This window comes from Henckelia pumila, chromosome 4 (assembly GCF_033568475.1).
Source record: "Henckelia pumila isolate YLH828 chromosome 4, ASM3356847v2, whole genome shotgun sequence".
In the NCBI taxonomy this organism is placed as follows: domain Eukaryota; kingdom Viridiplantae; phylum Streptophyta; class Magnoliopsida; order Lamiales; family Gesneriaceae; genus Henckelia; species Henckelia pumila.
In genome coordinates, this window is record NC_133123.1 from 39,548 (window position 1) to 63,919 (window position 24,372).

At 32.9% G+C, this 24,372-nt stretch overlaps 1 protein-coding gene across 1 annotated transcript; it reads right to left on the reverse strand.

Moving 5' to 3' along the window:
* Nucleotides 1-21,027: 21,027 nt before the first annotated feature.
* On the reverse strand, nt 21,028-22,710 carry LOC140867460 (uncharacterized). Its single transcript, XM_073272526.1, has 3 exons — nt 22,413-22,710; nt 22,085-22,150; nt 21,028-21,567 (listed from the first exon to the last, which is right to left on the reverse strand). Exons 1-3 carry the CDS (start codon nt 22,584-22,586, stop codon nt 21,100-21,102), a joined length of 708 nt encoding a protein of 235 aa, XP_073128627.1. The 5' UTR covers nt 22,587-22,710; the 3' UTR covers nt 21,028-21,099.
* Between the last annotated feature and the right edge of the window lie 1,662 nt (nt 22,711-24,372).

Consider the following 24,372-nt stretch of genomic DNA (forward strand, 5'->3'; position numbering starts at 1 on the left):
CAAGAAAGAGATTAGTTTAGTGGCCCATCTTTTACCGATGTGTTGACCGTTTATATACTCGGACGTGTGCAGCTTTCTTCTACTTTCCCCCCCTCTTTTTTCGTATTTTTTAAGATAAAAAACTTAGGATTTTTAAATCTCTTGAATTATTATTTTTTTTAACGTATCAAGATGTTAGAAAATTTATAATTATGTCAAATTTAAGTATTTAACCCATCAGAAATATAATTTACAGGAAATTATGCATCACACAATTAATTAATGAATATTTCCCCTCACCAAACCATATCATAAATGATAATCCACAAAAGTTTTGTTGTGCTATGTATATTATTTTCGTGTTTAGTTTGTATTATATATGTCGAGAGACTCGAGACTATATAGTATTGAGGAGCAAAATCTTTATTTTATTTATTTATCATTGTGTCCTATGTCCTATTGCTTTTGTTGCTTACTTTTTCGGATCTTTCGTTGTTTTGCTTATTGTAAAGCGTATATATTATTTGATTTACACATCATATATGAGAATATAAAACTCTTGTTAATCTATCTTCTATAGACTCAATTGGTAGATTATGGATTTCCAGTGTCATCTAGCTCGTTACGTTATGTATGCCCATCTATAATTTAATACATGCTAGATACACCAAGCACACATAACAAAATAAATATGGACTGTATATATACATACACACATATGATGTATATACAATGTTATAGTAATGAGTAATCTCTCTATCCTATATATGGGTTTGTGAGGTTTACATAGATTTAAAAAATGGTTCGAGATCGAAGTGAATTTTACAAAGAAATTAGTACTCTTGTTCAAATATTGTCTTAACAGAATAAAAATTTGTGAGAAATAGTTAATGTGTTTAATGATAATAATAAATTGATGAAATAATAAAAAAAATAATATTAAATATGAAAACTCGATTATACAGCGAAATGACTGGGTCAAAGTAGTAGGCATTTGGCAACATACAGCGGCACCAAATGCAAATATGGAGTTAATTAATTGCGTGAGTGAAATAAATGAATGCAGGCAGGCTACTGAATTCTATAATGAGAAGATGATCGATTATGAGGTCAGCCCTAGAAACAATTTGCTTGCACGAAGCCCTAGGAGACAAGCGTTGTAGGAATGGTCAATACTGATTCATTCCACTATCAAAAAGATCCCGAAAATCCCTCCCCATTCTTGCTTTCTGTACAAATCCAGATTTATACTGATTGGATCGATAATTTATAATTCAGTCCCTAGATCTAAATTTAAATTGGTAATCAGTCCTTATCAGAAAAAAATTTTGTTTAAACTCCCTGGGCCCACATGTTTTGTTTCGGATGAAATTTGGTACAAAACATGAAAAATATGATACAAATACATGATATTTGAGTATCAAATGTGTTAGATCTAATATAAATATATGATTTTCGAGTACTAAAAAATATTGATATTAATAACACATTTATCTTATTTGGATGAAAATCGGTACAAAACATTGAAAATATGGTACGCATATGTGATTTTTGAGTACCCAATGTGTTAGATGTGGTACAAATATATGATTTTTGAGTACTCAAACACATGTTGCAAGTTCACATTAATAAAGATTTTTAGATTTTATACTCAAAATTGTATTTTTTGTACTCGATCTTGAACAATTAGTGCTCAAATATCTTGTATTTGTACCATATTTTCAATGTTTTGTACTTAATTTTATCCGAGAAAAATAATGTGGGCTCAGGGAGTGCAAACAAATTTTTTCTGACAAGGGACTGATTCTTAATTTGATTTTGAATTTAGGGACTGAACATCAATTCACCCATATTAGATTTTTAAAACAGAAGAAAAGGCAAAAAAAAAAAAAAAAAGCTGAAAACAGAGGCATCCAAGTCTAAGATATAATAATACACATAAACTCTTATCAGACGGTCTCACGAATCAATTTTATAATTCTGCATGATTTATCAAAAATATTATTTTTTATGTCGAAAATATAATTTTTATTTTTTTAAAAAAATTAATTAAAATTGTATTCTATTGGACATCAAACCCAAGATTATGCCACCTGAATGTCACCATTCTCCAGCAAATTTAGAACAATATATCCAATAATTTTAATGATTACTATAAGGTTCGTACTCCTAGGCAACCAAATAAAAAAAAATTATAATTAAGGTAGGCCGTCATCTCCTCCTACTACATTTCATTGAGTGAATGGGAAATATTTGGAAGTGATATCCACATGCATTACCCTGTGTCCTTAAAATGTCACTCTTGTGGGCGTCAACGCAACTCGCCAATATTTTTGACCAAACACACATCTATTTTCTTCATAAATAAATATACTGATGATGAAATGGCTCAATTTGGGTTGTTGGCAGATATCTTTGACCCTCGCAAATGAATGCCTACTTCTGCTAGAGTTACGGGTGAATACTTTTTTTTCCCCTAAAAAACAAATGAATTCCACATTTAAAAGGATTTAAAGGCTTTCTTAATTCCTAGGTAGAGGTCACACATGATTTCATCCATTTCTCTTTATTATTTTTGATTTATTTCGATGGGAAAGAAAAATGTTTTGTGAAATCTAGATTTAAGTTGTCCACTCAAATGATAGATTTATACTCAAATAACACCAATCTATATAATATTTTCGTTCCTTCCACGCATCATTTAATTTGTTTATATAAAATACATTTACATTAAAAATAATCATCAGAAAGTTATATCAAATAATATTATAAAATTCCTTGTCTGTGAAAAGGGGAGGGGAGTTGCGGGTGAAATTTTAATTCAGATAATATGGATTTTAATGCAACCTCTTTAAGGATGTAAGTGCCCATCAATTGTTTAGAAACGCAGCTAATTCCATTCTTGCACCAATATAATTGATCTGAACAGTAGTAGTACAATTATAGAGAAAAAAAGGTCGTCTTCAAACATGGTACGGTCCACGATCAAAATTGATGGGATGGGTGCTTCAAATTTGTCAATCTTCATCATATTGTTTTGCCAAAAAAACAATCTTTTTCTTGCTAGCTCTCATGCATCAACTTTAATTTGCCTTTCTATTCATGTTGAAATCATATGAGAAATTTGCAGATTATAGCGTCTAGATATATTTCGAGTTTCTGACGTCTTTTTATGTTTAATTTAATACTTGTTTTTTTATGTTATATTCCAAGTAATGGATTTCACCTAAAGTTAATTGTAACAACTATTTTTATATCTTTTTAAAAGTTTAGGGATCAAAAATTGCTATGATAAAAGACTTAAAATATTTAAGTTGTAAAGCATAAAAACCAAAAGATTGTTTTTCCCCTTTTTATATTATTAGTAAACAGCACGTGCGATGCACGTGGTGACATTTTGTTTATATAATATATATGTATTTATTATTTTTTATAATTATTGAGATATTTACGGTCTTATAATAAAAATCATATAAACTTTAATTATTTATTATGAAAATCAACGGAAATAATACAATGATCATTTTTTTTCTTCATTTTTAGTCATGTTAATGGTGAATTTGTAATTTTAATCTTGTAACTTGAATGTTTTCATTTTTAGTCATATTACTATGCATTTTTCATTTTTAATCATGTCACTTGTATATTATTTTTATTTTGATCATTTAACTTGCATGTTTTTTTTGTTCTGTTTTGGTATATACATTTTTATTTATAGTCATGTAACTTGCATAGTATTTTTATTATTTGCCATTTAACTTGTATTATATTCATATATATTTTTATATGACCTTACTTATAGTGTAAATAAAATTGCAAATTTGTTATTTCACAAAGATAAAACTTTATCCTTTTATTCACACTTTTAAATAGGTAATAATAGATAATAGATAGATAGATTTCCCAATGATAAAATTTTACCTTTTTTATTCACATTTTTAGGTAGGTAATAAATTTAATTTATATTCCTACATTAATTTCGTAAATATATGTTTTTAACTCTAATTTTTAATATTATTACCGTAAATTTTAGTTTTTAGTTTTGTTATTTTCAAGATTTATATTCTTATATTTTTTTAATTTTAACTTTTTATATTAATACCGTAAGTTTTAATTTTTTTTCTTTTGTTTTTTTAAAAATTTATTTATCTATTTGATAACTACAACTCAATTAAGCCACAAACTAAAATTTAGTTTATTCTTATATATTTTTATATTGCCTAACATTACATAAGGTGTAAAATAAATAAAAAAAATTGTGAAAAATGAAAAAATAGTTTTTTTAGAAAATAATAATTAAAAATAAATTATGTAATGGTATTAATGGACGCATTAGTTGCAATTAATGAAAGTGTATGATGTATTTATGGATATTAATATTTACATATAATATAATAAAAATATTTATTTACTTTTATGCCCTAACTAAAACGTTGTTTTTACTTTTATATCTCTATATATTTTTATATGATCTTACGTATAGTGTAAATAAAACAACAAAGTTGTTATTTAAAAATGGTAAAATTTTATATTTTTATTCACATTTTTAGATAGGTAAGGTAATATATTATTAAATATACATGATTTTCTTTTAATAATTTCACTGAAAATATTTTTTATTTGTCAAACACACACACACACACACATATATATTCACTTTATATATCATTTTTTTATATTTTTAAAGCATTAAGTAGAAAATTTCAATACAATTAATCGAAATAATACATAATCTAAGGACAAAATAGAAAATTTAGAATGAAAATATTTATTATGTTGATTGTTTTAGACTGAAATAATACACAATCTAATAAAATAAATATTTATTATCTTTAATAATTTTAATAAATAGATATTAAATAATACACAATCTAATAAAATAAATATTTATTATCTTTAATAATTTTAATGAATAGATTTTTTTTCCAGCATCTAATAAATTTTATTTTAATTTTTTTAGATTTTTTTAAGAATTATGTACGATAAAATGTTATTTCTCTAATTTATTTTTATTATCAAATTTTTATTCAATTTTGATGTATTGTTGTTTTTAAATTTTCTTAAAAGTATGTTGTAATCTGTTGGGATCGGTTCAGAGGGTAGAGGGGGGGTGAATACACTCTGAAACTTATTTTCTTTCTTTTCAAAATGATCAAGTGAAGTTTAGTTCACTTAATCTGTTTTCTCAACTTCTAAAACGGTTTGAACAACTTAAATAGTGCGGAAATAGTTCAGAGGTTTTAGTGATGCAAAGGCAAGTTATAACACGATGTATGAGCAATATATAAGATAAGTATGCAGTAAAGACTAAGGCACAATTTATGGAAGTTCGAAGGCTTAATCCTTCTACGTCTCCCCTTCTTCCACTTAGGAAGGAATTCACTAGAAGACTTTGGTTATTACAACGTCTTGCAATACAACCACTTCAGACTTAGGACTTATCCAATGCCTAATCCGAAACTCCTAGATTTACACAGATAAGATTCTCAGTTCTTATCAGACTGGTGGAAGCTTTCAGAGTAGCTTCAAGTCTCTTCAATAATGAGTACAGTCCGGTTGAGCTTCTCAAACTGCAGAGCGGTCGAGAGGCTTGGAAACCCTAGGATGATCCTTGAAGATCAGATATGTAAACTGTAGGCGAGGGTTTATTTGAGCATCAAGTGAATGATCTTGTAAGTGTGCTCAAGTATTGCTTCAGTATATCAGATGAGGACTTCTGATAGTATTCAAGTGATTGAGTTGATTGAGATTTTTCGTGTTGCTTGTCTTCTTGTCACTTCTTGAGCAATCTTCCCTTTATATAGGTCAATCATCAACGTCTTTATTTTGAACGTTCTGATGCTGCATTGAATGCACATTTAATGCTTCATAAATGCATTGCTGATTCTGCATGAAGATCGTATACTTCTTTAAATGCAGACAACTTCCAGGGTCCAAAACTGGTATAAACGGTCGAATGATTTATCTGTAGCCATTCTCCGTTTTTGCCATTTTAGTGCAACCTGTTGTCTCGATGCAAGAGTCAACAGATCTTCTGATACGTCGGTTCTGCTTTTGATAAAAGATCTTGCAATGAACGTCTTGTCTCAAGTATTTGTCTTGAGATATCTTGATAAGCAGTTGGCATTCTATCGGTAGATAGATTTATCCTCTGCTGGTTTGAATAACCAGTCGATAGGCTTGTGACTGCAACCGGTCGAGAGACAAAGGCGGTTTACAAGCTTCCGGTAGATAACTTGAAGGGTTTAGACGGTTGCGGTAGGAGTTGTAGTAGATTCCTGAAATACAAAAGATTGGCAGCACATTCCTATACAATGAGTTGTTGTTTGTTATCACCAAAATGTCGGATTCAACAATTTCCTCCTTTTTGGTGATGACAAAACTTAAGTGCTCCGAAAACAATATGAAAGCATTAAAATGAACTTCATTGAGAGAATGAATTTCATTAATTACAATAAGCATTCTTATTACACCTACTGAAGAAAAACAAAATGAGATACAGCTGCGATAAGTAAAGAAGAGACAAGTTGTTCATCTTTTGAACCAACTGGCTCCTCCTGACCTATCGCCTTCTCTTCTTCTTCTGTCGGCTTCTTCCTTTCTTCTGGATTCTTCTTCACGTCTTCTTGCCTCTGCTGCTCTTCGTTGCTCTTCTTCCCCCTTTTTGGCATCACCTTGGTTGAGTCGAAGGATGATCTCAGTGAGTTGAGTGCCAAGGCAGGCTTGCATAGTATCAATTTTTGCATCTATTTGAGCACTTAGAGTAGCTTGCATAGTGTCCATCCGATCATTCAACTGCCTATGAAGGCGGTTTTCGGATCTGACAACTTGTTCGGAGACGATAGAGAGCGTTTGGATTTGAGTGCGATGATGGGCAGTGATCTCTTTGGACATATGAGCAAGGTCGCTAGACACGGTCTCAAAATGCCGAATCATCGTCGTGCGTGAATTGTCAACCCATGAGGATGTGTTTGTGATGGCTTGTGAAAAAGATCGAACTGTTTGCAGGAGCTCATGAAGCCTATTCATCAATGTGTGATCCAGAGCTGCTGCCATGGCTTCAATATATGAGTCATCAGTCTGAAGCATTTGACTCTGTGTGTCATTCCTTGGTGAAGCTGGGCCAGACTCAAGATGATGTGATGCTGGTGATCTGGCTGGTGAGCTAGCTGATGGACCTTCCAATAGTGGTACAGTTGGAGATGTAGGGGTCTCGACTGCAGCCAAGATGGTTGATGGAGTAGCAGGATCAGCACTCGGTTCATCCATTAGGAGATCTTCCACAAACTTTTCAGTAGATGGAGACGGTTGAAGTGCTGGGTCAGCATCAGTCACTGGCTGTTCTGGAGGTGCAAGTGATACAATAGTGCTTGGTATCTCTGTTGGGGGCACTACTGCTTCACTGCTGCAAGGAGCCTCTGTCACAGAGGTGACAGGAATTTCTTGTTCAATTACTTCTAAAACATCTTGTAAACGACTGGGAGAGGTGTGAACGGTCGCCTGGAGATGAGTGAGCAGTCACAGCTGCTTCCGGTTGAATTACTGTTGGGACTACGGTTGAGGCGGGGTCGACCGATGAAGATGCTGCCACAATCGATCCTAGAGCGGATGACTGAAACAGGTCAGCAGTGATGAGACCGGTCAAAATCCCATCTGAAAGAGTAATAGCAGAGACGTCTTCTTCACCCTGATCTTGGGTAAGAAAAGTCTTCATCATCACCTGTGCTTCCAGTCCATAAGCCTGTATACAAGCTGCTGAAGCTGTCGTCTTTACGTTGTTAAGAGCTTGGAAGTGCTGAAGTAGTTGAGTGATTTGACGTAGACTATTCTGTAGTCCAGTCAAAATCACAAAGTCATCGGTGGCGGTAGGACTCTTGGATTTGAAGTTCTTGAGGCGCTCAGTAATCAACAGAGATATCAGGCTTCCTCGAAGCTTCAAGTCGATGAGCTGTCTTCTTCCCAGAGCCTCCACGATGTCTTCAGTGTCAGCAAAAAGAAGCATCTTCTGCTCAATAACGTTCAGAGCTTTCCACTTAGGAAATATTTGAGCAAGCGTCAGGTGAGTACGGGAATGATGCCATCTGTCAAAGCGCTGTAGGTGACGCTTGACAGTGCGGAGTACGTGAGAGATGATCAAGTTGAGCTCTACAGTAGCTGCTGGTTGAGCCTTAGGTGAGTAGATCATCATACCTTTCCCTTTGTCCTTGGGATCAGCGAGAGTGACCTTTGGAGTTGATGAGGCACCTTCCCTGATTATCACACCCTTGGTAGGATGTGGAGCAGTGGTAGTAGTCTCGACCGTTGGCAGAATTGGTGTTGGAACGGTAGGAGCAAGTCCAGAAAGGGACTTTAACTTCTTGTGTTGCCTCTTCTTCTCGCCTGCAGGCGTGGATGGCACAGCTGCTTTGGAGACAGAAGGAGATGACTTGCTGAAGGCTTGAATCAGTGGAACGTTCTCACGTGATTCTTCTTCAGAGTCAGACTCTATGATAAGTTGACGCTTGGCAGATTTTTTGGTATGGGCTGGTTTGGCCGCTACCGGGACTGTTGAAAGCGGTTGAGTGACAGCAACAACACTTGCGGTTGAAGGCAGAGTGTCGACCGCAACCTCTTTCTTGTTCAGAAACTTGAAGATTGTAGACTTGTTGAGCCATTTGGTGGGATGCAGAGGCTCAGTATGAACAGTTACCATCGGGAAGATCCGCGCATTTTGTCAAACCCCTGGAGGGCAGATCAAATGTGCTGGCGAAGAACTTTTGATTGAAGGAGTAGGACTCTGTCCGGATCAAGCATTTGACAGTCCCATGCTCGATTTGAGCGGTTGCAAAGAACTCCTTCAAGACAGGCAGATCGCAGATGGCGCTGCTTCCCAAAAACTTCTTCAGTCCAGAGGCTTCAAGCATGGTGAAGACCTCAGTGATTCCTGCATCGTTTGCCTCAATAACGGAATCAAAGTTGATTGCAAGGCAAGTCTTCTGGATCGACATGATAGCTGTAGATAAGAACTCGAGCAGAGAGTAAGCAAAAGCTTGATAGTAATACGATAGAACTTTTAATGCAATATGAAAGCTTTAGCAACGGTGAAAGGTTGATATACGAGTGTAAAGAAGTATATATAGGAACCTATGGGCCATATGGTGATGTCATGAAAAGTATTTTTGAAATTCAAAAAGTTTTGAAGAGTATAATCACCGCGCCCAATCAATGTCGTTTGGTTCAAAGCACAAAGCTGTTAGTACGGAGCCTGTCAGAGACTAGCTAAAGGCGGATGATATGCCAACATTTATGGCAATGTAACAGCTAAGCTATTAAAGTCATACTAGCAATCATTCCCCCTAAAAGCATGCATACTAACTTAGATCTACTAAACCAAGAATATTTCGAAAATATGAAAACTTAGCGTCCGGTAAAGGCTTGGTGAATATGTCTGCTGCTTGCTGATCGATAGAGATGTATTCCAGCCTGATTTCCTTCTTTAAGACATGATCTCGGATAAAGTGATGCCTGACATCAATGTGCTTTGTCCTGGAGTGCATCACTAGATTGTGAGTGATGGCTATGACACTTGTATTGTCACAGTAGATTGGAGTTTCACTCGACCGGATTCCATAATCATTAAGCTGCTGTTGAATCCAGAGTATTTGAGCACAACAGCTACCAGCAGCAAGGTATTCTGCTTCGGCGGTCGAGGTAGAAATTGATGTCTGCTTCTTACTTGACCACGAAATTAGTCTATCTCCAAGGAATTGACATGTGCCACTTGTACTTTTGCGATCAATTCTACAACCTTCATAATCTGCATCTGAATAGCCAATAAGATTAAGATTTGAATCTTTGGGATACCAAAGACCCACATTAGTAGTTCCTTTAATATATTTAATTATTCGTTTGGCGGCAATGAAATGAGATTGCTTAGGTGCTGCTTGAAATCTAGCACATAAACAAACTGAATACATGATATCCGGTCGACTGGCAGTCAAATAAAGCAATGAGCCAATAAGGCCTCGATACATTGTTACCTCGACCGGGATTCCCCCTTCATCTTTATCAAGCTTGATTGATGCACTCATGGGGTAGATACAGTTGAGCACTGTTCCATTCCAAACTTCTTTACCAATTCCTTGGCATACTTGGATTGATTGATAAATATTCCAGTTTCAAGTTGCTTCACTTGCAATCCAAGAAAGAAATTTAGCTCGCCCATCATGCTCATTTCAAATTTCTCCTGCATCATCTTAGAGAACTTTGAGCACAACTTGGGGTTAGTTGACCCAAATATAATGTCATCAACATAAATTTGTACTAGTAACACATGATCACCTTTTACAAATTTAAACAAGGTCTTATCGACCGTTCCAATTTGGAAATCATGTTCCAGTAAAAATTTTAGTAATGTATCATACCATGCACGCGGTGCTTGTTTTAATCCATAGAGGGCTTTGTCAAGTTTATAGATATATTGAGGATGAGTAGGATTGACAAAACCTGGTGGTTGTTCAACGTACACCTCTTTTTGAAGTAGGCCATTGAGGAATGCAGACTTGACATCCATTTGATAAACTTTAAAGTCCTTGAAAGCTGCATAGGCAAGAAAGATGCGGATTGCTTCTAGTCTTGCAACTGGTGCAAAGGATTCCTCAAAGTCTATGCCTTCTTCTTGTTTGAATTCTTGTGCAACAAGCCGAGCTTTGTTACGCACAACAGTGCCATGTTCATCGAGCTTGTTACAAAACACCCATCTAGTTCCAATCACATTTTGATTTTCCGGTCGAGGAACTAGATGCCAAACATTGTTGCGGGTGAATTGATTCAACTCTTCTTGCATAGCTTCAATCCAGCTGGCATCTGATAGAGCTTCATCTATCTTCTTGGGCTCTACCTGAGATATGAAAGCGGTGGATCCTCTTCTGGCCTTGTTTGATCACACACGGTAGAGGGAACTGGATCATCCTTCTTTGGAGGATATGGATCACTGTCACTCTCTTCCTGTAGATTTGTGTTTTCCAGTCTATGACTCAGATCATTTATGCTCCCTTGAGTTTGTTCTGTACAAAGAGTAGATTCATCAAAAACAACATGAATGGTTTCCTCGACCGTTAGTGATCTTTGATTGAACACTCGATAAGCTCTGCTAACGGCTGAGTAACCAATAAAAGTTCCTTCGTCTGCTTTGGCATCGAAGGTTGTCAAATGATTTTTGCCATTGTTGTGGATAAAGCATTTGCACCCAAAAATTTTGAAGTATGAAATATCAGGTTTTGTGCCATTCCAGATCTCATATGGAGTTTTGTTAAATCGTTTATTAATCATAGATCTGTTTTGAGTATAGCAAGCTGTGTTAACTGCTTCTGCCCAAAGCCTTTGAGAAACATTTGAATCAGCAATCATAGTTCTGGCTGCTTCTTTTAAAGTACGGTTCCTTCTTTCAGCCACCCCATTTTGCTGTGGGGATCTAGCAGCTGACAACTCATGCTTGATTCCCTGATCATCTAGATAAGTCATAAGAGTGGTGTTTAAAAATTCAGTCCCTCTATCACTCCTGATTCTATCTATCACAGTAGATTGTTCATTTTGCAAGCGTTTAAAAAGCTTAATCAGGTAAGGTGCAGTTTGATCTTTTGAAGAGAGAAAGATGACCTAAGTAAATCGAGAAAAGTCATCTATAACAACAAGAGCATATCTCATTCCCCCTATGATTCTTATTGGTATAGGACCAAATAGGTCCATGTGAAGTAAATCTAAGCATTTGGAAGAAGACATACACCCTTTATTTTTAAAAGTTGCTCTCACCTGCTTTCCTAGTTGACAAGCAGGACAAACTTTGTCTTTTATAAAATCTCCTTCAGGCAGACCAGAAACCAAATCATGCTTCCTCAAGTTAGAGATGGACTTAAAATTTAGATGATTTAACCGCTTATGCCACAACCAATGTTTATCATGATGAGCAGTAAGACAAGTAGGTGAAGAAATATGTGAGCAAGACCAGTTTACCTTGTAGGTGTTTAGGTCTCTTACACCGGTCATAAGAGTCTCACCTTTGTCATTTTTGATGATGCAAGTGTGTTTGTGAAACTCGACCGAATGATCATTGTCACATAGTTGACTAATACTTATCAAATTATAGCACAGTTTGTCAACAAGCAATACATCTTTAATAATGATGTTACCATGGATAATCTTACCCTTACCCACGGTTTTACCTTTGGAGTTGTCTTCAAAGCTGATCTTTGGTCCTTTGCACAGCACAACTTCTGTTAGAAGTTCTGGATTCCCTGTCATGTGCCGTGAGCAACCACTATCTAAGTACCAGGTAGTATCCTTGATAGAAGTGGTCTTCTCGCCCGTTTGGACTTTTAGTACCTGCAAAAAGTGAAGAACTTTTGGTACCCATATCTAGTAGGGTCCAAGTCGGATTAGCCCTTTCGGGACCCATACCTGGAACACCCTTACAGGTTTGCCCGTGTGTGTGTCCAGAAATCTGTGAGGTCGATAAGCAGTAAATGTGTGTGCTTGTGAGGTTGCTGTGTGCTGCTTGCCTTTTTGATCTTTATCAGTTAGCCTGTACCTCTTTTGAACTGGCCTGCAATTAAAGTACTGGTAAGGCTTCTCCTTTGACCATCTTCTCTTAGAGTAGTTAGACTCATTCCATGGCCTTTTGAAATTAGATTGGTTTCCCTTTCTTCTTTCATTAGGTTTTGGTTTAATCCAAGTTCCTTTTTGATTAGAGATCTGGGGATCCACATATCCCAGCCCTCTATGCTTAGAGCTTCGTTCGTTAGATACTTTCTGATTTTTGTCAAAGCTGCACTCATCATGTTCATATATCGTGCTGGACCTGACAAATCTTATTTTGTTAAGATTGCCTTTGTCCAGGCTTGACTGAATACAAGATTCCATAGACTGTTCATTTGTTTCAAACCCTAGACCGGTTTTGTCATGTGCCGGTCTTTGGATTTCTTGAATCTTGTCAATGGTTACAGAAGATTTATTCCAAGCCTTAATTGTTTCAAGTAGTTTTTTGTTCTCAGTCAAGGTTGCTTGGAACACTCTTTTCAAGGTGTCATTCTCAGTAGCCAGCAGACTTAGCTTGACCTTAAGACCATCAAGCTCTTTTCGCTACATGCAGCTTGATTCGCTTGACTTATCTTTTAGGTCAGCTCTTTCTACCTTTACCTCCTCGAATTCCTTGGATAATGCTTTGTATTCATTAGCCATTTCGTGTAAAGCAGTAACTAGATCACTGTGAGTAAATTCAGGTGAACCAAAGTCAAATACCTCCTCAGCTTCTTCTTCGATGTCAGCCATAAGGCATTCCACCTTTTCATCATCGCTGTCATCTGAAGAGCTTCCGGTATTGGGGTTGTCAGAGTCAGACTCAGCCCACTTGCTTTTGCTTTCGTCTGCTACTAGAACCCTTTGGTCTCTTCCTTTTCTAAACGTCCTCTTGTCCTCCTTGCCCCTTCTTCTTTCGAAGAATTGTTTCTGATCATTGCTCTTAGGCTTGGTGCAATCTGCAATGAAGTGGCCTGGCTTGCCACAGTTAAAACAAGTAGGACCATCGTCTGTATGGTCCGATTTATGATAATTTTTAAATTTAGAATTGTTTTTACGCATAAATCTACCAAATTTCTTGACAAAGAGTGTCATGGCTTCGTTGCTGATTTGCTCAGCTGATCTCTTTGGAGCTTCCTCGACCGGTGGACGTATCACCGTTGAGGTTAAGGCCTTGGTTGGTTGAGAGGTAGATGGTTCATCTTCTGTCCTCATGTTAAGCTCGAACTCGTAGGCTTTGAGATCTGCAAAGAGATCATGCAGTTCAACCTTGCTTAAGTCTTTTGACTCCCTCATGGCCACTGTCTTGATCTCCCATTTTTTGGGCAAAGCTCTCATAACCTTCACAGCAATTTCACGGTTAGTATAAGTTTTTTCTAAAGCAATAAGATCACAAATGATACTACTGAACCGTTCATCAAATTCAGCCATGGTTTCCCCTGGCTTCATTTTGGCATTGTCATATTTTTGAATGGCCATGGTGAGCTTGTTTTCCTTGGTCTGGTCATTTCCTTCACACAGCTGAGTGAGCTTCTCCCAAATCTCCTTTGCTGTGGAGCATGACTTGATTTTGCTGAACATGTTCTTGTCCAGTGTTTTGTATAGGATGTCCCGGGCCACATTGTCAAGATTGGCCTTCTTTTTGTCCTCAGTAGTCCACTCAGCTCTTGGTTTCTCAATCATTTGTCCTACACCATCGGTTAGAGCTGGGTTGACCTTCATGATTTTGATAGGACCGTCTATTATGACATATATCATGTCATCATCCTGTGCTGCAAGATGTGCCTGCATGCGAATTTTCCAGTCATCATAATCTTCTTTAGAAAACATAGGAATTTTGTTGAAAGAAGTCATGATTTTAAAACTTTAGATCAGCAGTTGAGAAAGGAACCCGCTCTGATACCACTTGTTGGGATCGGTTTAGAGGGTAGAGGGGGGGTGAATACACTCTGAAACTTATTTTCTTTCTTTTCAAAATGATCAAGTGAAGTTTAGTTCACTTAATCTGTTTTCTCAACTTCTAAAACGGTTTGAACAACTTAAATAGTGCGGAAATAGTTCAGAGGTTTTAGTGATGCAAAGGCAAGTTATAACACGATGTATGAGCAATATATAAGATAAGTATGCAGTAAAGACTAAGGCACGATTTATGGAAGTTCGAAGGCTTAATCCTTCTACGTCTCCCCTTCTTCCACTTAGGAAGGAATTCACTAGAAGACTTTGGTTATTACAACGTCTTGCAATACAACCACTTCAGACTTAGGACTTATCCAATGCCTAATCCGAAACTCCTAGATTTACACAGATAAGATTCTCAGTTCTTATCAGACTGGTGGAAGCTTTCAGAGTAGCTTCAAGTCTCTTCAATAATGAGTACAGTCCGGTTGAGCTTCTCAAACTGCAGAGCGGTCGAGAGGCTTGGAAACCCTAGGATGATCCTTGAAGATCAGATATGTAAACTGTAGGCGAGGGTTTATTTGAGCAGCAAGTGAATGATCTTGTAAGTGTGCTCAAGTATTGCTTCAGTATATCAGATGAGGACTTCTGATAGTATTCAAGTGATTGAGTTGATTGAGATTTTTCGTGTTGCTTGTCTTCTTGTCACTTCTTGAGCAATCTTCCCTTTATATAGGTCAATCATCAACGTCTTTATTTTGAACGTTCTGATGCTGCATTGAATGCACATTTAATGCTTCATAAATGCATTGCTGATTCTGCATGAAGATCGTATACTTCTTTAAATGCAGACAACTTCCAGGGTCCAAAACTGGTATAAACGGTCGAATGCTTTATCTGTAGCCATTCTGCGTTTTTGCCATTTTAGTGCAACCTGTTGTCTCGATGCAAGAGTCAACAGATCTTCTGATACTTCGGTTCTGCTTTTGATAAAAGATCTTGCAATGAACGTCTTGTCTCAAGTATTTGTCTTGAGATATCTTGATAAGCAGTTGGCATTCTACCGGTAGATAGATTTATCCTCTGCTGGTTTGAATAACCAGTCGATAGGCTTGTGACTGCAACCGGTCGAGAGACAAAGGCGGTTGACAAGCTTCCGGTAGATAACTTGAAGGGTTTAGACGGTTGCGGTAGGAATTGTAGTAGATTCCTGAAATACAAAAGATTGGCAGCACATTCCTATACAATGAGTTGTTGTTTGTTATCACCAAAATGTCGGATTCAACATAATCAAATTTAATTTTTCTGTTATATATTTTTTCAGAAAAAGCCATTTTGAAGCTCACGTGTTTTTAATTTTGTTTTCTTAAATTTATAGCAAATAATTCAAACCAATTCACTGAAAATGAAGTTTTATAATTAAATAAGATGCGAATTAACACAGTGTATTTTTAATAACAAATAAATTATATGAAAATAATTTATTCTTTGATTGCATTTATATTCTAATAGTATATGATTAACTTTATAAATGTAGTATGATATTTAGAAAATCAATTAACACGTGTCTCGCACGTTAGATACGTGAAAATGTATTAGATATAACATAAAAAATCATAAATTTAAATTTATTCACCTTTAAAATAAAAGTAAAATAAGTAATAATTAAAATTTTGAATAATATTGCATTTGTTTTATTTTTTTAAATATATAGTAAATTTCTAATATTTGATAAAGTCTTATGTTTGAGTCTTAAATTTATTTAGATAAATGTGCATGGATTACATTTTGACATTTATTTTTGGAAAATTTGCTTTTTGATTCTATAAGTTTCTTTATTTGTAATTCTGATACTCTGTGTTATCAGATTTCAAAGTCTGTTGTATTTGTTTTGTTTTGTTTAGTTTTTTTTTAATGATTTTAGAGTCCTTTTTGCGATGTGATACTTTTTTAGCGTAAATGTTTGTAGTATTGCATCAGCATTTTTGATGAAAAATAACTAAAATTGCCAAAAATCGAAATACGCAAGACAAACTGAAACTAAAATTTCGATATCGCTAAAAACCATCTATATCTGTTAAGTCCTTGTATTTCAAATTTTGGATACAAATGCCTACCAAAACACGTATAGATAAGGGGATGCGCTCAAACTTGAAAATATTGGGATATAAGTGCACAAGATTTGAAAACAAAAAGAGTTAATAGATAATTCATTTTTCATAATGGGTTTTTAAGAATCTTGAAATTTTATAGGGTTAATTATCTGATATGAAAATATACACCCAAAATCATAATTTGCAAATATTAGCGGAACAAAATTACAATTCTTTCTTTATTTTTCCATAATTATCTTTGATTTATTAATATTTATGAATGAGATTTATAATATTTAATTTTATTTAAATTTCAATTATTCATAAATTTTATATTGTATTTTTTTTAATTTTTTACATTCATTTTCCACCAAATGTTCATGAAATTATTTATTGAAAAATTCTCTAATGAAATATTTTTTATTTATATTCACACTTTTAAAGATAAATATAAAATTATTAAATATACATGATTTTTTTAAAATAATTTCAGTTAAAATATATTTTATTTTTCAAACATATATTCATTTTATACATCAATTTTTATATTTTTAAAACATTGTGTAGAAAATTTCATATCAATACAATTAATCGAATGAAAATACAATCTAAGGGAAAAAATCCACAGTAAAAAACTTAGTCATTCTATTTAGTCTTTTATAGTCATAATAAAATAAATATATATTATCTTTAATAATTTTAAAGAATACATGCATATTTTTGTTTTCCAACATCTGAATCATTTTTATGTTAATTTTTTTTAGATTTTTCTAAGAATTATGTTTCGATAAAATTTTATTTCTCTAATTTATTTTTATGATCATATATCTATTGAATTATGAAGTAACATTATTTTAAAATATTTTTATAAGTATGTCATAACCAAATTTTATTTTTTTATTAGAATTGTTTTTAAAAAATGTGTTTTAAATTTTGTATTTTAAATTGATAGAAAATAATTCAAATTTTTATAATTAAATAAGAGGTGAATAGACACAATGTATTTGTAATAACAAAGAAACTATATGAAATAATTTATTTTTTGATTTCACTTATATTGTTATAGTATATGATTAACTTTACAAATGCAATATGATATTTTAAAAACCAATTTAAATGTTGTGCTTAAAGAGTTCAAAAATTTTTATATTGAAACTTATTCTCCATAAAATTTATGGTGATGTTATATATCTATATATTATATTAAAACACAAATTTTGTAGAAGTGTAAATATTGCTTAAATATTTTAAATGATCAATTATTTAATTGTCATAGTACAAAAAGTATGTGAATTTTTCTATTGCCCTTCATTCACCCTTTTATAGTAGAAATAAAAATCCAAATGTTTATTGACTACTAAATGACACAAACCGAATGTCTAACTGTTACACACCAAAAAAATTGAGCAACAATATTGTTAAAAATTAAATATAAATTATTTTTATTTAAATTAATAATGAAAATAATTAAGAGTTTTTTTTAATTAATTTGTTCATTAGCCTATTTTTTTTTAATTTTTTTCACATTTTAAATTTGTTCATTAGCCTATAACTTCGATTTTACTCCCTTTCTACTATTAATTGTGTCAAATTGTCAAAAATTTGTTATACATAAATTTCATATGTTATTATATGATTTGTTTCATTTCATCAATGTATTTTCAATATTTCAATATAAAATTTTGTAATAATATTAAACCATAAATTTTCAAGATAAAAAATTATTATTACCCATAAATATTAATATTAAAAATAAAAATAAAAATGATTCACTTAGAACATAATCCACCAGATCAGACCAAATTAAAAAAACCAAAAAAAAAACTCACTAAAAAAAACTCAGATATTAAGAGTCAATTAAAAACCCAATAAAAATAAGATGCAATAAAACAAACAAACTCAATATTTAAATCCAATTAAAAAAATCCAAAAAAATTTACACTCACTAAAAAAACTCAGATATTAAGAGTCAATTAATTTAAATAAAAATAATTTATATTTAATTTTTAACAATATTGCTGCTCAATTTTTTTATGGTGTGTAATAATTGGACATCCGTTTTGTGTCATTTAGTAGTCAATAAACATTTGAAATTTTTTTTCACCTTCCAAAAGTAAAATATTTTACATTATAAAAATATTAGCCAAATATTGTGTGTGAAATTTTATATTATATAGTATACATAGTTTATCAATAATTAATTTTGAGGTAATAAAAACAAACTCAATTATTAACGATAAATACAAACTCAATTATTAATCCATTAATCCATGTAGGGAGAGAGAGGAGATATTGTGCTTCCTCAAATGTCCTTATAATTTTCATGTAGTTCTCAAAAATACCCCTTGCATTTAACACTCCAATGAACAAAATTTGGGCAATTATGACAATACACAATAAAAAATCTTTGCCCTCCATTCACCTTTTTATAGTAGATATAAAAATATTAGCCAAATATTGTGTGTGAAATTTTATATTATATAGTATACATAGTTTATCAATAATTAATTTTGAGGTAATAAAAACAAACTCAATTATTAACAATAAATACAAAATCAATTATTAATCCATTAATCCATGTAGGGAGAGAGATGAGATATTGTGCTTCCTCAAATGTCCTTATAATTTTCATGTAGTTTTCAAAAATACCCCTTGCATTTAACACTCCAATGACCAAAATTTGGGCAATTATGACAATACACAATAAAAAAACTTTGCCCTCCATTCACCTTTTTATAGTAGATATAAAAATAATAGCCAAATATTGTGTATGAAATTTTATATTATATAGTATACATAGTTTATCAATAATTAATTTTAAGGTAATAAAAACAAACTCAATTATTAACAATAAATACAAACTCAATTATTAATCCATTAATCCATGTAGGGAGAGAGAGGAGATATTGTGCTTCCTCAAATGTCCTTATAATTTTTATGTAGTTCTCAAAAATACCTCTTGCATTTAACACTCCAATGAACAAAATTTGGGCAATTATGACAATACACAATAAAAAACTTTGCCCTCCATTCACCTTTTTATAGTAGATAAATACAAACTCAATTATTAACCCATTAATCCATGTAGGGAGAGAGATGAGTTATTGTGCTTTCTCAAATGTTCTTATAATTTTCATGTAGTTCTCAAAAATACCCCTTGCATTTAACACTTCAATGAACAAAATTTGGGCAATTACGACAATACACAATAAAAAAACTTTGCCCTTCATTCACCTTTTTATATTAGATTTTATAGTAGAAATAGATTCCTGATATTTCAGCATTTATTTTATGACGCATGTCGGCATGCATGCGAAGACACCACATAGGTACATAAATAATGGGCCGGGTTTTGGGTTTTTGCTGATTTAAATATATATACAACATACAATACAAAGAAGATAGAAAGACGCATGATATCTACAGACCCAATTTTGGGCCGATGCTACAGCCCAAAAAATTTTGAAGCTTGGTGACATGTGGATAAGGCCCGTTGGGCTTGATATTTAATTGACGACCCAAATAAAAAGTAAATGCGAATTTGCATGCAAGGGAACGAATGTCCGTACATCTCAACAATTATAAGACGGTGAAACAACCGGTATTCTAATTCAAGGAATAAATATGCAAATTAAAAGGTTCAAAAAGTATATGCTTCAATATATTCATGAAGGAAAGTCCAAAAGAATTGTTAAAGTGTGTTTTTGTCAGATTGAATTAGAATAAAGATGAGATGAGATCAAAATATAGTGTGACCAAATGAGTTTAGTGATCAGATGAGTTAATGGTCACATCGAATATCGGGATCAGATCGAAGATGAATGGTCATATGAATTTTTCGGATTAGTCAGGCATATCGATTGCTTGATTGCTGAGACTTGGTTAGAAGTAAGATGAATTGTCTATGAAAATGTAAGCTTGAAAGCCGATCGAATTATGAGAGCAGATCAGACTGATGTGAGAAGACTTATCGGGTTGGACCATGTTGACTTTAAGATTGGGCCGAAGGAAGCTGTTGAACTAAAGCCCAAGAAGGAAGTCGGCGTATATTCTCTATATAAGCAGATGGAATCAGCCGTAACCAACATAACAGAAAATCAAATTCTTCAACCTTAAGAAAATATTTGAGAGAGAAGAAAAAAGAGAATTCAAAGGAGAGAACTGAGGTTTAGATTATGACGGGAAGATTCAAGGATTTAAAGATTGAATTGTGTCTGTATCTATGGTTAGAGTTGTCTGGTCTGATTCTGTAATAAGCTCGGGTTTGAGCTTGGATTTCTTCTATCCGTGATTAATAAAATGTTGTGTTGCTCTCCCGTGGACGTAGACAAATTCCTTGCTGAACCACGTAAATACTTATGTCGTTTATTTGTTTTTGCATGCGTTGATGTTTGATCTGTGTTGCGTAAATTATATTTGGGATTGTGTTCTTGTTATTGTTGTGTGTGTTTGTCTGCTAGTGATTCCTTACAGGAATCAAAGGGAAAATAAGCCCAAATCCAATATCCAAAAACTGTAAATCAATTCAGCTCTGATCCTTAAAAAATTATTGCACTAATCTTTTCCACCAGCCTTTTTCTCACCGATCAATATTATTCAAAACATCGTCCCCACTTACGTAAACAACCTTAAATACATCGTACTTGACATCAAGCTGGGCGAACCCCTCCAGGTTAGGCAGAATAGCCAGCTGCTTTCTGTAATCCGAGTCCAGAATGTAAGAATAACATTGCTGAAGCGACTTCCACACAAAGAGGCACACTATTCTCGGGTGCGCCTGAGATTTCAAGCACACCCCACTACTTGCTCCATTCATCTTCTTCCCAAAAAGCTCTTTGAACATGGCCATTGATTCATATGAAGCCCAGTTTGCGCTGGAATCGTTGCCGGCTGAAAGGGAGGAGGCGGAGCTGAGTGAAACAATGTCTCCGGTGAAGAATTTTGCGGCGGGGGACCCGTCTCGTGATTCGCCCGTGTATGCGTTGAAGAAGCTATGTTCCACCAGCATTGCCATGGTCGACACATGATTGTTTGTTAACATGGAAAGCTGGAAATTTATTATACATTTTGTCAAATGTTGATATATATGATCTTAAAAAGAAAAAAAAATAAAACATTTAATTTGCAGGTTTGAAACATATTAATCGATCTTTCTGAAAGAAAAAATAAATAAAAGGGTTGAATTGGTTTGGATCTGAAATATTCGTGATTGGCTGCTGTCGCTTGTTAAAATCTTGAAAATGACTTGTCAAACATTAGCTATTATATTTATATATCCTGTGTTGGTCTCAAACTCAACATTTTCTTCTCCAACACACGATTTAATTCAGATCTATATTAGATATTGGAATTAAATAGATCTCAATAACTCATTTAATTGAATCAAAGTGCCTAACTATCAAATTTCACATATAAATATAGATCATGACTTTTGAAAAAAAAAACATTTAAGAATTGAACATTTCGGTTAATTGAAACGCGAAATTAGTAGACAATACATGTAATAACATTAAAAATAAAATAATATGAATGAGCACATATATATTGATAATGTATATACTTACGAGAGCAGCACTCAACAATTGCTTGTTTTCACTAGATCTCTTCATCCATGCCCCATACCATATTATCTACAGGGATCGGAGAAAAATCAAACGATACAATTAATAAAAGATGCACGAGATCAAGTGGAAAAATCACATAAAATCTTGTTGCATGTTTTGACCATAACAACAATCTATATATATGTTACAAACTGGAAGGCGATCGAATTCCAAATTAAATTGAAGATCTAATTTCATGGGACGATGTGATCACACATACGTTGGTTCGCTCTAAAAAAAACGAAATAAAAATAAAAGGAAGATGAAAATATAGTCTCTGATGAATTACCAGATTTCCATGAATACTTCTGAAGATGGAACTGTGAACACATCCAAGGCTTTCAGTGTAAGAAGAAATCTGCTTCAAAGCTTCCACAAGTTCATCAACAAATACCACTGTTGGTCTCAATGTAAATAAACTTATATCCAAATTCCTATCATTAAAGGGAACGTAACAAGCCATCCTAGCTCCTTCAATTTAATTGAATTCCTCTTCTGTGCATATATATACTTATGTTGCTTCTTATTTCTCTAATCAGATTTTGTGTATGCACGTTTGTATCTGGAAAATAAAATATATGTGATACTTAAAAAATTATAATATTGGTATTCGAATATATATATATATATATAGAGATTGAGATTGAAATTGAAATTCAAACAAAGATACATTAATAACGCAGTCTTCAGTCGTAGCAATTTGGTTAGTCTTTGTTTGGCTTCTTTTCTGGACCAAAACAGTTTAAAAAGGCGATGATTTGATTGAACAATATCCTTAATTGGTCTTGAATTTTGACCGACTGAGCTACTTTGGTATGCATAGTTTACTTTGTTTGGCCTTTCTAGATTGATGATTAGATGTTCCTTCAATAATATTGGACACAAGATTTCCATCATATATAAGATATTGAGAATAATACTACATAAACTAAATTATACCAATTTGAAATATAACCCCTTTGAAATCTCCAACTTCATATTAAATGTGATTTCTACATTATAATGACTTGGGTTGAACGCAATGTTTGTGTAGATGAAAGGTTGTTCAACTTAAAAACTTTGACTGCTATGATGAATGTAATAGAATATACGTGATATTTGACCCGATTAAATCATGATTTCGATTTCTTCTGCCAATAGATTTTTCTTATTTTTTGTGTTAGCTTGTTGTATAAGAGTTATCCAATTAATATGATTTACTTGATTATTGTGTTAGCTTGATAATTACTCAATGTATATCGAAAGACAGCGGTTGCATGTCATAAAAAAAGTAAACTTATAATTTGTTTAACCTAGCTATTATTTGGGGTGTCTAATAAAAACAATACACATTGACATTTTATTTGTGATAATCATTGTATTTGTTATTTAGAATTAAAGAGTGGATCATTAAGATAAGTTTGATTTTTTGGATATGTAAACTTTTAAATTGATGTTCATATAGTTTTTTCCATAAAAATATTCTTAAAGGGTGTTTGGCTGAACTTATACGTTCTACAAAACAGCTTATAAGCTCTTAAAATTTGTTTGATAAAAGATATTTCAAACAACTTATAAGCTGTAAAAAATCAAAATAAGCTGTATGACAGCTTATAAAGGAGTGTTTGCAAAAAAATTATGCTTTTGTAGAAGTGATCATTAAATTTATAAATTATAAAAAAGTTAATAAAAACAAAATTTGGTAATATTTGGAAATAAATGTGAAAATCTAAAAATCAAAGTTGGGTAATGTTTGATAAATAAGTGATTAGAGTGATTTTAACATTTAATTTTTTATTAGAATCACTTTTGGAGAATCATAATCACGACTAGATTTTAGATTTCAATTGAGTTAAGCATAAGTTAACACATAATCTGGGTTTACGAAACACACAAAAGTGATTTTTTAAAGGCAAAATCTAGCAATCACTTTTTTTAGTGATTGTTAACATTCCCTAAGTTGTTTTTGAAAAAGTAAAGATGACTTTACTTTTTTGAAGAAGATCTTATTTTAAGATTTTATATTTCCAAAAATATCTTTGAATATTTTCATAAATCTTCATCATATCCACAACTCATTAAATATTAAATATTATTTTAAAAAAATTTCAAATAACATATTTTTTTCTAAATTGAAATATTAAAATAGTTTTATTTTTTTAATATAAGTTTATTCTAAAACTATTTTTGTATATGTAATTATGTATTACTCGTTACATTATCTTCATAGCATTATACCTTTTCAGGAATTTTGACAATAAAAAGATCTT